This window comes from Bos mutus, chromosome 21, assembly GCF_027580195.1.
Source record: "Bos mutus isolate GX-2022 chromosome 21, NWIPB_WYAK_1.1, whole genome shotgun sequence".
NCBI classification, from domain to species: Eukaryota; Metazoa; Chordata; class Mammalia; order Artiodactyla; family Bovidae; genus Bos; species Bos mutus.
The window spans coordinates 55,578,169-55,592,760 of NC_091637.1; the positions used below are offsets into that span (position 1 = coordinate 55,578,169).

At 37.9% G+C, this 14,592-nt stretch overlaps 1 protein-coding gene across 1 annotated transcript in view; it reads right to left on the reverse strand.

Moving 5' to 3' along the window:
- Window positions 1-14,592, reverse strand: part of CATSPERB (cation channel sperm associated auxiliary subunit beta) — a 184,180-nt gene that overhangs the window by 96,161 nt on the left and 73,427 nt on the right. Inside the window, 2 exon segments of the mRNA XM_070358214.1 lie at window positions 458-553; window positions 13,055-13,115. Coding sequence (XP_070214315.1) covers window positions 458-553; window positions 13,055-13,115 — 157 coding nt within the window.

A 14,592-nucleotide genomic window follows, 5' to 3' on the forward strand; every position in this document is an offset into this window, starting at 1 on the left:
TGTGGTAGTTTGAACATTCTTTGGCATTGCCCAAAGAATCTTTGGGATTGACTTCCCTGGTAGCTCAGATGGTAAAAATCTGCAATGCATGAGACCCCAGTGATTCCTGGGTCGGGAAGATCCCCTGGAGAGGAGATAAACTACCCATTCCAGTATTCTTGGGGTTCCCTGTTGGCTTAGATGGTGAAGAATCTGCCTGCAATGCAGGAGATGTGGGTTTGATGCCTGGGTTGGGAAGATCCCCTGGAGGAGGGCATGGCAACCACACTTTGCAGACCTTTATTAAAAATTACCCATGTATATTTAAATCTTTGCCTCATCAGATTGTGAGCCCTTGAAGAGTCATGATTATTTCTTAACTATCTCCAGCACTTAGCAGAGTACAGCATATTATAGTTTACAAAATTTGTTGAAAGAATAATACAACTTTTGCTTTATTTTACCTCCTGGCATTTACCTCGAACAGTATCCAGTAGTGTTCCTTCAGTGGTATAAATATTTAATCCATATTGTAAAGTGATTCTTACTAACCATTCTTCTACAGCTGCAATATCTGAAAACAAAAGGCAAGCAATTAGTTAGTTTTTTTTGTATGTCATGTTGGTGAAATTTAAGACTATTCGAACCTGGATCTCCTGCCTGACAGACAGATTCTTTACCATCTGAACCACCAGGGAAGACCCATATGAACATTACTAACAACAATTATCTTTTATTTCCCTATCATTTTGATTAGACTTATATATGTTTTACTATAAACATTTTGATGATAAAATAAGGACAGAAGAATTATGAAGTGATCTTAACAGAGTAATGAACCCAGAGAAAAATATTTTAGAGTATAATTTTTCTTGAGAGCTGTTGTAACTTGGTAAGAAGCAAACTGTGATACTTCAAGTGAAGTTGTGTAATACTTTTTGAAAGCAGACCATGGTTAATTAAAATACTTAGCATATCAGAAGTTTCCAGTGGATAGGACTATTTCTCTGCTGAGGGAACCAGTAGAGTTCAATCTCTGGTTGGGCAAAAAAAAGGCTAATAAAATTGAAAGGAGAAATAAATCCACACAACTGTAGCTGGTCCCTTCAACACTCCTCTTTAAGTAACTGACAAAATTAGTGAGGATATAGAAAAGCTAAATAACACTATCAACCAACTGATCCAATTGACTTTAATAGAACACTCTATTTAAAAAAGAACTTTTTAATAGTACTTTTTTTTTTTCAAGTGCACAGGGAAGATTCACCAAATGATCATACAAAATATATTCTCAGAACATAATAGAGTCAATCTAGAAGAATCAGTAACAGAAAGATATTTGGAACATTCCCAGATATATGGACATTGTACAACAGATTTCTAAATAACACATGTCAAAGAGAAAGTGACATGGGGAATTAGAAAATAATTTTAATTGAAAGAAAATGAAAACACAACGTACAAAAATTTATGAGATGCAGATAAAGCAGTGCTGAAGAGAAATATATAGTAGTAAAATATTTATATTAAAAAAGAAAGATCTCAAATCAGTTATCTGAAGCAGTAGTAACAGCCTTATAAAGTGTCAAAGAGTAAATATTTAGGTCTTTGTGGGCCATGTGGTCTATGTCTCAACACTTCAACTCTGCCATGGTAGCACACAAGCAGCTATAGAAAACATAAATAAATGAGCATGGCTGTGTTCCAATAAAGCTAATTTACAAAGCAGGCAGCAGACCAGATTTGGCCTGGAAACTGTAGTTTGTCAACCTTTGATCTAAAGGTTCCCAACTTAAGAAATTATGGAAAAAAAGCAGCAAGTAAAATGCAAAGGAAGTAGAAGGATGATATAAAGAGTAAAATCAATGAAATGAATAGAAAAATAATAGCCATAATCAATGAAATCTAAAGATGATTCTTCGAAAGCATCAATAAAATTGATGAATTTCTACCAGACTAATCAAGAAGGAAATAAAGATGCAAATTACTCATATTAGAGATGAAATATGGCACATCACTACAGACTCTTTATGGTTAATGAAAGAACATCACAAAAACTTTTATGTTATAAATTCAACAACTTAGATGAAATGAAGTTTCTTAAAAGATACAAATGGCTGAAACTCACTTCAGAATAAATAGAAACTTTGAGTACTTCCATATCTATTAAGGAAATTGAATTTGTAGTTAAAATCTTCACACAAAGAAAACTCCACACCCAGAAATCTCCACTGGTGGTGAATCCCAAACATTTAATGGGCTTCCCTAGTAGCTCAGATGGTAAAGAATCTGCTAGCAATGGGAGAGATCTGGGTTCGATCTCTGGGCTGGGAAGATCCCCTGGAGAGGGGAACAGCAACCAACTCCAGTATTCTTGCCTGGAGAATTCCGTAGATAGAGGAGCCTGGCAGGCTATAGTCTATGGGGTCACAAAGAGTCAGACACAACTGAGTGACTTTCACTTTCATATAAAAATTCTTTTTTTTAAATTTTATTTTATTTTTAAACTTTACATAATTGTATCAGTTTTGCCAAATATCAAAATGAATCCACCACAGGTATACATGTGTTCCCCATATAAAAATTCTTACATAATATAGGGGGGAACTCTGCTCAACTCATATTTATTTATGTATCTCCCTTTTTAGAAAGCCTGCAAATTTACTTTCTGACCAGATACTTACCAGTCAGGATTTCAAAAATCACAACAAGCAAATCAAACACCTGTGAGATTCTGGCAGCGCCCTCCTGTGTTTCATTTTGGCAATTAAACCAGAACTCCCTTTCAAAGAAGCTTCTGTGCTGTATTTCCTAGAATGAGGCTCATTGTTTTTCCACTTGAACTCACCCACTTGAAAAGCAGACCCCAAAACCAAGAACTCAGTCCCAATATCACCACATAAATCATTTTCATTCTAGCAATTGTACAGTTAATGACCCCCCAAACTCCTTTATTTAACAGAATGTTTCAAGGCAAGGTAAAATTTCTAACACCCTTGTCAGCATCTGCCAAATGTCTTCTGTGGGAATCAGTAATATTTCACCCTTAAAGTCCTGGAGACGACCCCACCTGGCAAGCAGAGCCAAATCCTACCAGGGAGTAATATGGACAAAGAGCTCCTTGCTGGTCCCAAAACTGCTGTCAGACCCAGAAACAATAAAATTACTCCTTACTCATAAACACTGTCCAACAGAGAGGCTACCATAAAACTTAGAAGCCCATCTTTCTGCACAGTTTTCTGGATAAAAAATTTTTTTTAACTCTGTGATTCAGACCAAAAGATGATTATTAAAAAGAAAATCAAGAAATGGAAACAAGTTTCTAGTAAAAGCTTCCTAGAAGACAGATTCCAATATGATAAAAACGATCTAGATAAGTTCTTTTGTCTAGAGGAATGCAATATTATCAGTTTCGTACACAAGCCCTCCTGAAACTCCTTAGTAGACAACATTTCAACTCAGAAATCCAAGTGAAAATACCTTTGAAACGAAAGAAGTGATGTGGCTGGGAAACCACGTGCACCTTGGCGAACATTTTCCTAACCCACCAAGAGCTTGGGTTTTCTGGTAAGATCACCAGCTTTCTGGTCAAAGACATTCTTGAAGTCATTGGAAACAGAGGATTGGAGATTTGGTGTCTGAGCCCATGTGTTCTGGGTTCCATATCTGGGGCTCAAGAGCCAACAGGATCCTGTGGGACTCATGTAAGGTTTTCCAAGGTGATGAGATTCTAAAGTTCCTAAAGCTCAGTAAGAACTCAAGGCCGGTATCACCTGTGCTGGGCTTCCTTGACTCCTCCCAAAATTCTGTGCACCCTTGGTTTTCAACTTAAAGCTGAGCACTTTAAGCACTTTAAGCACCAATGTTCATCAGCCCCAGCATCCTAAACAGCTGAGCAACTCATGTGAAAAAGCATTACCAGATACCAAAACGAAATAAAAACATTACAAGAAAATAAAACGCCAGATTGATAACTCCAAGAACCCACTAGCCAAATGAGTCTAGCAATACACAAAAAGGATAATGCATCATAACTAAGAGTTGTTTATCTTAGTATTGCAAGGCTGATTCAGAATTCAACATAAATCAATGGAATCCTCCATATCAAGAGATGAAAGAAAAAACTCCTTGTAATCATCTCAATAGATTCAGAAAGAGCATTTAACAAAATTCAACACCAATTCATGAACTCAGGAAATTAGGAATAAAGGGAACTTCCTTAGCCTAATAAAGGGCATCTGCAAAATACCTACATATAACAACACCTTAACCTAATGAGGAAAGGTTGAATATTCTCTCCCAAAGTTGGAAACAAGGCAGCGATATGCTCTCTCACCATTCCTACTTAGCATTGTACTGGAGTTCCCACCAGTACAATAAGGCAAAAATAAAGAAGTAAGTACATAAGAAAATAAATATGTAAATAAATAAAATGAATACATATTAGAATGGAAGAAATGAAGTTATCTCTATTTTTAGATGGATGATTATCCATGTAGAAAATCCCAAAGAGTATAAAAGGCTGTGCATGTGTGCTAAGTCACGTTAGTTGTGTCTGATTTTTGCAACACTATGGACCATCAGGATCCTCTGTCCATGGGATTCTCCAGGCAAGAATACTGGAGTGGGTTCCCGTGCCCTCCTCCAGGGGATCTTCCCGATTCAGGGATCGAACCAGTGTCTTTTGTCTCCTGCATTGGCAGATGGGCTCTTTACCACTAGCCCTGCCTGGGAAGCCCCATACAAAAGGCTACCTGAATTAATAAGTAAATTGAACAAAGTTGCAAAATATAAGGTCACATTACAAAAATCATTTGTATATTTATATATTATCAATCAGTTCAGTTGCTCAATCCTGTCCAACTCTTTGCAACCCCATGGACTGCAGCATGACAGGCTTCCCTGTCCATCACCAACTCCCAGAGTTTACCCAAACTCATGTCCATTGACTTGGTGATGCCACCCAACCATTTCATCCTCTGTTGTCCCCTTCTCCTCCCGTCTTCAATTTTTCCCAGTATCAGGGTCTTTTCAAATGAGTCAGTTCTTCAAATCAGGTGACCAAAGTATTGGAGTTTCAGCTTTAGCATAAGTCCTTCCAATGAATATTCAGGACTGATTTCCTTTGGGATGGACTGGTTGGATCTCCTTGCAATCCAAGGGACTCTCAAGGTTTTCTCCAACACCAAAGTTCAAAAGCATCAATTCTTCGGTGCTCAGCTTTCTTCACAGTCCAACTCTCACATCCATACATGACCACTGGAAAAACCATAGCTGTGACTAGATGGATCTTTGTTGGCAAAGTAATGTCTCTGCTTTTTAATATGCTGTCTAATTTGGTTATAACTTTTCTTCCAAGGAACAAACATCTTTTAATCTTATGGCTGCAGTCACCATCTGCAGTGATTTTGGAACCCCCCAGATAAAGCCAATCACTGTTTCCATTGTTTGCCCATCTATTTGCCATGAAGTGATGGGACTGGATGCCATGATCTTAGTTTTCTGAATGTTGAGGTTTTTTTTTTTTTTTTTTTTTTTAGCTCTTTTCATCCTCAAACTTTTTTTTTTTTTTTTTTTAAAAAAATTATACATGTGTTCCCCATCCCGAACCCTCCTCCCTCCTCCCTCCCCATACCATCCCTCTGGGTCGTCCCAGTGCACCAGCCCCAAGCATCCAGCATCGTGCATTAAACCTGGACTGGCATCTCGTTTCATACATGACATTTCACATGTTTCAATGCCATTCTCCCAAATCTTGCCACCCTCTCCCTCTCCCACAGAGTCCATAAGCCTGTTCTATACATCAGTGTCTCTTTTGCTGTCTCGTATACAGGGTTATCGTTACCATCTTTCTAAATTCCATATATATGCGTTAGTACACTGTATTGGTGTTTGTCCTTCTGGCTTACTTCACTCTGTATAATAGGCTCCAGTTTCATTCACCACATTAGAACTGATTCAAATGTATTCTTTTTAATGGCTTAGTAATACTCCATTGTGTATATGTACCACAGCTTTATTATCCATTCATCTGCTGATGGACATCTAGGTTGCTTCCATGTCCTGGCTATTATAAACAGTGCTGCAATGAACATTGGGGTACACGTGTCTCTTTCCCTTCTGGTTTCCTCAGTGTGTATGCCCAGCAGTGGGATTGCTGGATCATAAGGCAGTTCTATTTCCAGTTTTTTAAGGAATCTCCACACTGTTCTCCATAGTGGCTGTACTAGTTTGCATTCCCACCAACAGTGTAAGAGGGTTCCCTTTTCTCCACACCCTCTCTAGCATTTATTATTTGTAGACTTTTGGATCACAGCCATTCTGACTGGTGTGAAATGGTATCTCATAGTGGTTTTGATTTGCATTTCTCTGATAATGAGTGATGTTGAGCATCTTTTCATGTGTTTGTTAGCCATCTGTATGTCTTCTTTGGAGAAATGTCTATTTAGATCTTTGGCCCATTTTTTGATTGGGTCATTTATTTTTCTGGAGTTTAGCTGGAGGAGTTGCTTGTATATTTTTGAGATTAGTTGTTTGTCGGTTGCTTCATTTGCTATTATTTTCTCCCATTCTGAAGGCTGTCTTTTCACCTTGCTAATAGTTTCCTTTGATGTGCAGAAGCTTTTAAGTTTAATTAGGTCCCATTTGTTTATTTTTGCTTTTATTTCCAATATTCTGGGAGGTGGGTCATAGAGGATCCTGCTGTGATGTATGTCAGAGAGTGTTTTGCCTATGTTCTCCTTAAGCCAACTTTTTCACTCTCCTCTTTCACTTTCATCAAGAGGCTTTTTAGCTCCTCTTCACTTTCTGCCATAAGGGTGGTGTCACCTGCATATCTGAGGTTATTGATATTTCTCCCAGCAATCTTGATTCCAGCTTGTGCTTCAGCCAGCCCAGTGTTTCTCATGATGTACTCTGCATATAAGTTAAATAAGCAGGGTGACAATGTACAGCCTTGACGTACTCCTTTTCCTATTTGGAACCAGTCTGTTGTTCCTTGTCCAGTTCTAACTATTCTTCCTGACCTGCATACAGATTTCTCAAGAGGCAGGTCAGGTGGTCTGGTATTCCCATCTCTTTCAGAATTTTCCACATTTTGTTGTGATCCACATAGTCAAAGGCTTTGGCATAGTCAATAAAGCAGAAATAGATGTTTATCTAGAACTCTCTTTCTTCTTCAACAATCCAACAAATAACAATTGGAAACTAAGATATTAAAAATAACCATTTAAAGTAATACCAAACCCATGAAATACTTAGATACAAAATTTTAAAAAGTATAGGTACTATTTCTATACTGAAAACCACAAAACCCTGATGAAATAAATCAGTGGAGATGTAAATAAATGGAGAGATATACTGAGTCCATGGATTGGAAGACTGAATAGTGTTAAGATGTCAATTCTCCCTAACAAATCTATAGATTCAATGAAATTCTGATTAAAAAATTTTTTTTTGCAGAACTAAAGAAGTTGATGGTAAAATTTACAACGGAGTGATAAAAGAACTAAAGGAACAAAAGAAAAAGGTTGAAAAACATTGAAGGGATACTATTACTCACTATAAGCTTATTATTAGTTCCCTGGTAGCTCAGTCAGTAAAGTGTCTGCCTACAATGTGGGTAGACTTGGGTTCGATCCCTGGGTCAGGAAGATCCTCTGGAGAAGGAAATGGCAACCCACTCCAGTAATCTTGCCTGGAAAATCCCACGGACAGAGGAGCATGGTAGGCTACAGTCCATGGGGTCACAAAGAGTCGGACATGACTGAGTGACTTCACTTTCATTTTCATAAGCTTATTATTTATAAAGCTAAAGTAATCAAGTGTGGTATTGGTAAAGGATAGAGAGTTCAAAAATAGCAACTCATTGGAGACAAAATAGCTTTTTATGACAAAGATATGGGAATTAATGGATATCCATATTTCCCCCATATTTACCTCTGTCCATATAATGTGCAAAAATTAACTTAAATTTAGTCATAGGCCTAAATACAAAACCTAGAACCATAAACTTCTAGAGCTTTTATGTGGGACAGGCAAAGATTTCTTAGCTATGATGCCAAAAGTAAAATCCATAGGAAGAAAAAACTGATAAATTAGACTTCATCAAAATTAAATCTCTGATCTACAAAGAACATTCTTAAGAGATTAAAAATATAAGCCTGAGAGAAAATATCTATAAACTGTATATCTGATAAAAGAGTTATATCAGAACATATAAAGAACTTGAAAAAATTTGAATAGTTAACTCACCAAATGGCAAATAAGCCCCCCAAAATATGTTCAATTCATTAGTTATTTGGCACATGCAAATTAAGAACATAATTGAATATCACTATACACCTATGTCCGCAAAGAGTCAAACACAACTGAGCAACTAAACCAAACTGATACACCTATTAGAATGGCTAAAGCAAAATACATATGTATTGATACATATTAAAAATGTATATATATTTATATACATACTATATAAATATACACATATATATGGATTTCCCTGGTGACTCAGTGGTAAAGAATCTGCTGGCAATGCGGGAGATGCAGGAGACTCCAGTTAGATCCCTGGGTGGGGAAGATCCCCTGGAGGAGAGCATGGCAACCCACTCAGTATTCTTGCCAGGAAAATCCCATGGACAGAGGAGCCTGGTAGGCTACAATCTACGGTGTTGCAGAGTCAGACACAACTGAAGTGACTGAGCATGCATGTACACATATGTATCAGTTCAGTTCAGTTCAGTCGCTCAGTCATGTCCAACTCTTTGCGACCCCATGAATCGCAGCACACCAGGCCTCCCTGTCCATCACCAACTCCTGAGGTTCACTCAGACTCACATCCATCGAGTCGGTGATGCCATCCAGCCATCTCATCCTCTGTCGTCCCCTTCTCCTCCTGCCCCCAATCCCTCCCAGCATCAGAGTCTTTTCCAATGAGTCAACTCTTCGCATGAGGTGGCCGAAGTACTGGAGTTTCTGCTTTAGCATCATTCCTTCCAAAGAAATCCCAGGGCTGATCTCCTTCAGAATGGACTGGTTGGATCTCCTTGCAGTCCAAGGGACTCTCAAGAGTCTTCTCCAACACCACAGTTCAAAAGCATCAATTCTTCGGCGCTCAGCCTTCTTCACAGTCCAACTCTCACATCCATACGTGACCACAGGAAAAACCATAGCCTTGACCAGACGAACTTTTGTTGGCAAAGTAATGTCTCTGCTTTTGAATATGCTATCTAGGTTGGTCATAACTTTACTTCCAAGGAGTAAGCGTCTTTTAATTTCATGGCTGCAGTCACCATCTGTAGTGATTTTGGAACCCAGAGAAATAAAGTCTGACACTGTTTCCACTGTTTCCCCATCTATTTCCCATGAAGTGACAGGACTGGATGCCATGATCTTCATTTTCTGAATGTTGAGCTTTAAGCCAACTTTTTCACTCTCCACTTTCACTTTCATCAAGAGGCTTTTTAGTTCCTCTTCACTTTCTGCCATAAGGGTGGTGTCATCTGCATATCTGAGGTTACTGATATTTCTCCTGGCAATCTTGATTCCAGCTTGTGTTTCTTCCAGCCCAGCGTTTCTCATGATGTACTCTGCATATAAGTTAAATACACAGGGTGCATATGTATACATGTGTTCAAATACACTTACATATACTAAGTGCTGGCATGGCTCCAGATAACTGGGTGATGAAAGTAAAAAATAATATAACTACTTTGCAAATAGTTTGATAATTTCTTATAAAGTTAAACATACTTATTGTATAACACAGTAATCCTACTATGTGGTAGTAGCCAAATGCAACAAAAATTTGTATTCACACAAGAATCTATATGAGAATGCCTATAGTAGCTTTATTCATAATTGCCAAAAACTAAAAAAACTCCAAATGCCCTGCAAAAAAATAAACTAAGGTATATCTATACAGTGGAATAATAGCCAGTAAGAAAATGAAAGAAACTATAACAGATAAATCTCAAATGAATTATGCTAAGTGAAAGTAGCCAAACTCAAAAGGCTACATATTCGATGATTCCATTTATATGCTCTGGAATAAACAAAACAATAGGAACAGAGAACAGATCTGTGGTTTCCAGGGCCCAGGAGACAAGAGTTGACTACTGGTGGGATAATCTTATTGGATGATGGAACAGTTCTAAATCTTGATTTGTGATTACCCAACTGTGACAACTTATAGAGATAGGCACTTAAAAGGGTGTATTTTACTGAATGTAAAGTATACCTTAAAGGTGAAAAAAAGGAACAAATTGTGAAGTATAAATGGAGAGACTCTTTTTACTTTTTACTGTCTTCCCCATTTTCCAGTTATCACCAAATCACCATATAGATCCATAGGCCTGTTAAATCATTAAAAAATGGAGCTAATAATAGTACCTAACACATGCCTGCCTTCTAAGTCACTTCAGTCATGTCCAACTCTTTGCAACCCAATGGACTGTAGCCTGCCAGGTTCCTCTCTGTCCATGGGATTCTCCAGGCAAGAATACTGAAGTGGATTGCCATTTCCTCCTCCAGGGGATCTTCCTGACCCAGGGATCAATCCCCTGTAGCAGGCAGGTTCTTTACCACTGGTGCCACCTGGGAAGCATACATAACACCTACTGAGTAATAAATGAATTAAGATAGATAAAGTGTTTAGAGTCACACTGTAAATATAAGAATTTAGTAAATGCTCTATGCTGGTTCTACTACTACCAAGAAGATTATTTTGCTATCTTTGTTACTGATGCTACATAAACTGCCCTTTCCAAGATTTCACATGTACACCTTGTGGCTCAGCTGGTAAAGAATCCGCCTGCAGTGAGGAAGACTTGGGTTTGATCCCTGGGTTGGGACGATCCCCTGGAGAAGGGAAAGGCTGCCCACTCCAGTGTTCTGGCCTGAAGAATTCCATGGACTATACAGTCCATGAGATTGCAGAGTCGGGCACGACTGAGCAACTTTCACTTTCACTTTCAATGCTCAAATTCATTGCATGGTAGCAAATGAGAAATGATTGAGGAAAAAGTGAATGAGCAAATATGGTCTCCTTCCCCCTGAATATTTTCTTTCCTGATTTCTAGTGTATTACTAATATGAGATCATCCTCTTCTATTACATTATGAAGTGAAGTGAAGTAAAAGTTGCTCAGTCATGTCCCACTGTTTGAGACCCCATGGACTGTACAGGGGGTACAGGGGCCTGTACTCCAGGCCAGAATACTGGAGTGGGTAGCCTTTCCCTTCTCCAAGGTATCTTCCCAACCTAGGGATTGAACCCAGGTCTCCTGCATTGCAGGAGGATTCTTTACCAGCTGGGCCACAGGGGAAGCCCATTACATTATGAGCTCAAATATATCTCTATTTACTCAATCCAGACGTTGCATCAAGATAGGCAGATATTATTTGGTCTCTTTCTCTAAAATACTTAAATTTTCAGATCACCCTTGTTCCTCCCTAGGTGATCTTAGAAATCAATGTATTGCTGAAATTAAAATTTGTAAATAGGAGAAGTGAAAATAACAACTGATCTTCACGTCTTCAATTGTCAAACTAATGTCAATATTAGGCCAAGCAACCAGAACAATCCATCATTAGACTGTACTCCCTTGCTCCTTTTTTAATGGAGTAGAATTTCCAGGATGAATTATTTGAAACAAAAATCACAAAAAATTCCAATAGATTAATTTGAAAAAAACTGAGATGAATGAAGGATAAAAATAGTGATGTAATCTAAGTTAGCTGTTATAACATGGGGGCTTCTTTTTCAATCTTTTATTTTCAATGATTCCTTATATAGAGTCTTTTCCATTCTTTCTGCCTACTGTCACTTCTCCCCTGCCTTTTACTCTGTAGGACACATAATTTGGTTCATCCTTTAACTTCTTCCATAGAAGGGTTGACCTGTATGATTCCCCCAATTCCTCATCACCTGCTACGTTTGACTGGCACACAAGAAGGTACCCAATCAATTCTAGGGCAGTTGAAGACACTTTTCTGGGAATTTTGAATTGGGCTGCTGCTGCTGCTAAGTTGCTTCAGTCGTGTCCGACTCTGTGCGACCCCATAAACGGCAGCCCACCAGGCTACCCCGTCCCTGGGATTCTCCAGGCAAGAACACTGGAGTGGGTTGCCATTTCCTTCTCCAATGCATGAAAGTGAAGTTGCTCAGTTGTGTCGAACTCTTAGCGACATCATGGACTGCAGCCTACCAGGCTCCGCTGTCCATGGGATTTTCCAGGCAAGAGTACTGGAGTGACTGACCCCTAGGAAATATAAATAAAAATTTGATAGCAATGAATCAGCTTTAGAAAACTAATCTGCAAAATTGAAAAATAAATATAGAGGTATATAAAATATAGATAAGAGAAACAGGGTGAAAATATTCCCTGGGTTCTTGACGGCTCTCCATTTCTTCTAATTCCTTCTATAGTTTGGCTCCATTTTTGTCTTTGGGTTTCACAACAAAAAGAAATTTAGTATTTTTCCTTTAGTGAGGTCAAGATGGTTTCTGTTTCTTGCACCTACCAAATTAGAATAATATACCCTTTATGATTTTTAAACTATGGGTCTGTATCTCATGCCTGAAGATCAACTAGCCCAGTCCACTAACTCAATATTCACACCTTCTGGAATTTCATTTTCCTCCTTTCCTTTAGATATTTACAGTAGCATGTAAACTAGGCTACCACATAGCACTTAATAATAGAGCCAACAATAAAATAATATATTACATTTTTAAATTAATGTTTCCATTTCATTAAAATTAATCAGTACCTGAATTTCTCAATACTATACATTTTAAGTTCTAGAAAATGAGTCTACTTTAAATAAAGAATAATATAAGCTATGTATATCAGAACCATTCATCTATAATAAATTTCCAGATAAAACACAGGAAGCTCAGTTAAATTTGAGTTTCAGATGAATCACTAAATAACTTTTAGTAAAATATATGTCCCAAATATTCCAGGAGACATTAACATGATATAGCATAATTTTTAACATGATAAATGATTTTTATTTGATAAATTTGGCAATCTATACCCATGAGTAAAATAATTAATTTAGATCACTCTTACCTGTATTTTTTGTAATGTTTTCTCTGGGAATATCAATCAACCAGTAAACCCGATCACTGTACTTGAATAAAGAAGATGTGAGAAAACAGTGTCTTACTATTTTGATAGCAACAGTTATTTTGGCATAGTCTACCCCATATTTAAAACCTAAATTAAATAAAAACATCCAATGCAAATATCCTTTACCCAGAAATTTCACTCCTGGGAATTTAGCTTACATTATATTCACATATGTGTGAAATGTGTTCAAGGATATTTTCATCATTACTTTTGATAGTATTAGTAGATTGAAAATAACTAAAAAATAACTAAAGTATTCATTACATAAAGTTATATGTAATGAATATGTAAGAATATAGTCACAAAATGGAACATGATACAGCCAAACTCAGATAGCATAAAGCTGAAGCATTACTGGCTTATGTGTCAGAGGACAGAGCCTGCTGCTGACAGAAAATTTAGAAATTTAAGAAGAAAATACCAGGAGCAAGGAATCTGCAAAATATTGATCTAAGAGTTAAATAAGAATGTGAGAGTTTGACCATAAAGAAGGCTAAGCACAGAAGAATTGATGCTTTCAAACTGTGATGCTGCAGAAGACTCTTGAGAGTCCCTTGGACAGCAAGATCAAAACAGTCAATCCAAAAGAAAATCAACCCTGAATATTCATTGGAAGGACTGGTGCTGAAGCTGAAGCTCCAATATTTTGGCCACCTGATGGGAAGAACCGACTCATTGGAAAATACACAGATGCTAGGAAAGACTGAGGGCAAAAGGAGAAGGGAGTGACAGAGAATGAAATGGCTGGATGGCATCACTGACTCAATGGACATGAATTTGAGCAAACTCTGGGAGATGGTGAAGGACAGGGAAGCTTGGCATCCTGCAGTGCATGGGGTCACAAAGAGTAGGACATGACTAAGCAACTGAACAACAACAAGAGTTAAATATAAATTCTTTCCAAATTCTTGGGCAACACAAGTGCAGGAGAGAGCCTCAGAAGGCCATGTTAAAAAAAAAAATCAGCAGTGGAAACTAAAAGAACTAAGTAGACATATTAGCTGCTGAAACCATAAGTAAGACCATTTGCAATTTGCGCCAGGGTGTCAGGGGATGTTCGACTTTAAGGAATCCAGTATGTTGCACTTTTCTTCCTTTGTGTGCCATTTCTCAAGGATTCTCTGTTCCTTATCAGTTCCTATTCTGGGAACGAGTAGAGCTGCACGCAGTTCTCAGGACTGAGATCATGGGAAAGGGACCTGCCTGGATTCCTCTCAGCACCTCCCTTCAATGACTCTTTTCAGCATCAGCAACCTTGTATGTATTAGACTATCCATTTTATTGCAATTGATGGGATTTCATCCTTTGTAATGGCTGAGTAGTCATTTTACTAAAGATATATAAGCCTGAATTTCTGCTAATAAAATACACTTGTTTCACTAGAAACTTGGGTCCCTGTGTCTTTCTTTCTCTTTTTCTCTCTCTCTAGCTAATTCTCTGGAGCATAGAAACCTGCCAAGCTCACTTTCCTGCCTGGG